A 1,989-nucleotide genomic window follows, 5' to 3' on the forward strand; every position below is an offset into this window, starting at 1 on the left:
TTCACAAGCAACAGAAAACTTAAATTGCCTTACAGAGTGAAAGGATGGTCCTTTGGAGGATGTTTCTGGAGTACAAATGTCAAGGCAATTCTGGCTATATGAAGGAAATGTTGCTATATGTCCCATCATGAGAATATCTATCACCATTTTCCTGGGCTTAAGATGGAAAACCTGGACTTGTTTAACTTTCAAGATTTTCAGTTAATTAATCTTTGGTTGCAGAAATCATTTTTACTAAATGAATCTCCTAAAATTATTTTGGCAGAAGATACTGAACGTGGAAAGCAGAAAAACTCCCAAGTAAGAAGACTGTTAGCCAACTATGGGAATAAAATCATCCCAGTCGTTCAGAGTTAAATTGATGTCTTCACCATCTATCAGTTACAGATGTGGTTTTGGAAAAAGAAAGAATCCATAAGATTTTCTTTCCTCAAGATCTCATGATATTTATGTAATAACCTTGGCCTTTCTCAACTTTACCTTTAAAAAGTATTACAGCAAAAAGAAAATCTTGACGATACTTTATCTGCTTGACTCCCTACTTGAAATTTTCCTTATTGATGATAAATTACTTCAAATACATATTAATAATACTATTAGCAAGCTAGAGAAGCAGTTAAGCACATATTGTAAGTTGATGTGAAGGAAAAATACCAGAAAATAAAAATGGGGCAGATCTTGTGTTTATATATAATATGTGATGATAATCTTTCTATGTGTATATACAAATGACCTCAACATAATAAAATGTTCCAGGCAAATTGGACATCTGTAACAATGTTTTTCTTCCTGGGATTTTCCCACTACCCCAAAGGAGAGATCATCATATTTGTGCTGTGTTTGCTGATGTACCTGACCACCTTGCTGGGAAATATGATTCTGATCTCCATCACTATCTTGGATTCCCGCCTACACACACCTATGTACTTCTTCCTCAGCAATCTCTCTTGTTTAGACATCTGGTACACCTCTTCTGCTTTCCCTCCAATGCTGATAAACTTTGTTTCAGGGGAAAACACCATCTCATTCTTAGGATGTGCTGCTCAGATGTACTTCTCTCTGGCCATGGGCTCTACCGAGTGTGTGCTCCTGTCCATGATGGCATATGACCGATACGTGGCCATCTGCAACCCTCTAAGATACCCCACTATCATAAACAAGAGGGTTTGTGTGCAGATTGCAGCTGGCTCCTGGGTGACAGGTTGCTTCACTGCCCTGGTGGAAACAGTGTTTGTGTTGCAGTTGTCTCTGTGTGGTAGGAGTGTCATCAATCATTTTGCTTGTGAGATTCTTGCTGTCTTAAAACTTGTTTGTGTGGACACTTCCAAAGCGCAGTTAATCATACTGGTATTCACCATACTTCTTGTTCCCATGCCAATGCTCCTAATTTGTATCTCTTATGCATTCATCCTCTCCAACATCCTGAGAATCAGCTCAGTGGATGGTCAAAGCAAAGCCTTTTCAACATGTGCAGCCCACCTGTCTGTGGTTGTTTTGTTCTATGGGACAGCTCTTTCCATGTACCTGAAGCCTTCAGCTATAGATTCACAGGAAATAGACAAATTTGTAGCTTTGGTATATGGTGCATTAACCCCAATGTTGAATCCTATCATCTACAGTCTACGAAACAAAGAGGTGAAAGCTGCTGTGAAAAAATTGCTGATAGGAAATTCTTTGGTATTGTCCTAATTTCTGTCTTCAAGTAATATGAGAGCAAGCACACTCATCTGTATAATCTCCAACATTATCCAGAAAACTGCAAAATAGGTGGAATAAACTAAATCCTGGAAAACACCTAGTTTTGAAAGGAGTTCAATATTAAATCCAATATCTTGATTTACCTGGTAAATAAAATTTTTGATATTAATAAGTAATTTAGGAAGAATGAATTACATTTCTAGAGATGTATTTACCACTCACTGAATATTAATATAATGTTAAAATTATATGACTGCTTAGTTTTTCATATTTGATTCACTATATCATCTA

At 36.9% G+C, this 1,989-nt stretch overlaps 1 protein-coding gene across 1 annotated transcript; it reads left to right on the forward strand.

Moving 5' to 3' along the window:
* Positions 1-747: 747 nt before the first annotated feature.
* LOC113897492 (olfactory receptor 13F1-like) lies at positions 748-1,689 on the forward strand. The gene has a single exon (XM_027550230.1). It carries the CDS (start codon positions 748-750, stop codon positions 1,687-1,689), a length of 942 nt encoding a protein of 313 aa, XP_027406031.1.
* Positions 1,690-1,989: the final 300 nt, after the last annotated feature.

Source organism: Bos indicus x Bos taurus, chromosome 8 (genome assembly GCF_003369695.1).
Source record: "Bos indicus x Bos taurus breed Angus x Brahman F1 hybrid chromosome 8, Bos_hybrid_MaternalHap_v2.0, whole genome shotgun sequence".
Lineage (NCBI taxonomy): Eukaryota > Metazoa > Chordata > Mammalia > Artiodactyla > Bovidae > Bos > Bos indicus x Bos taurus.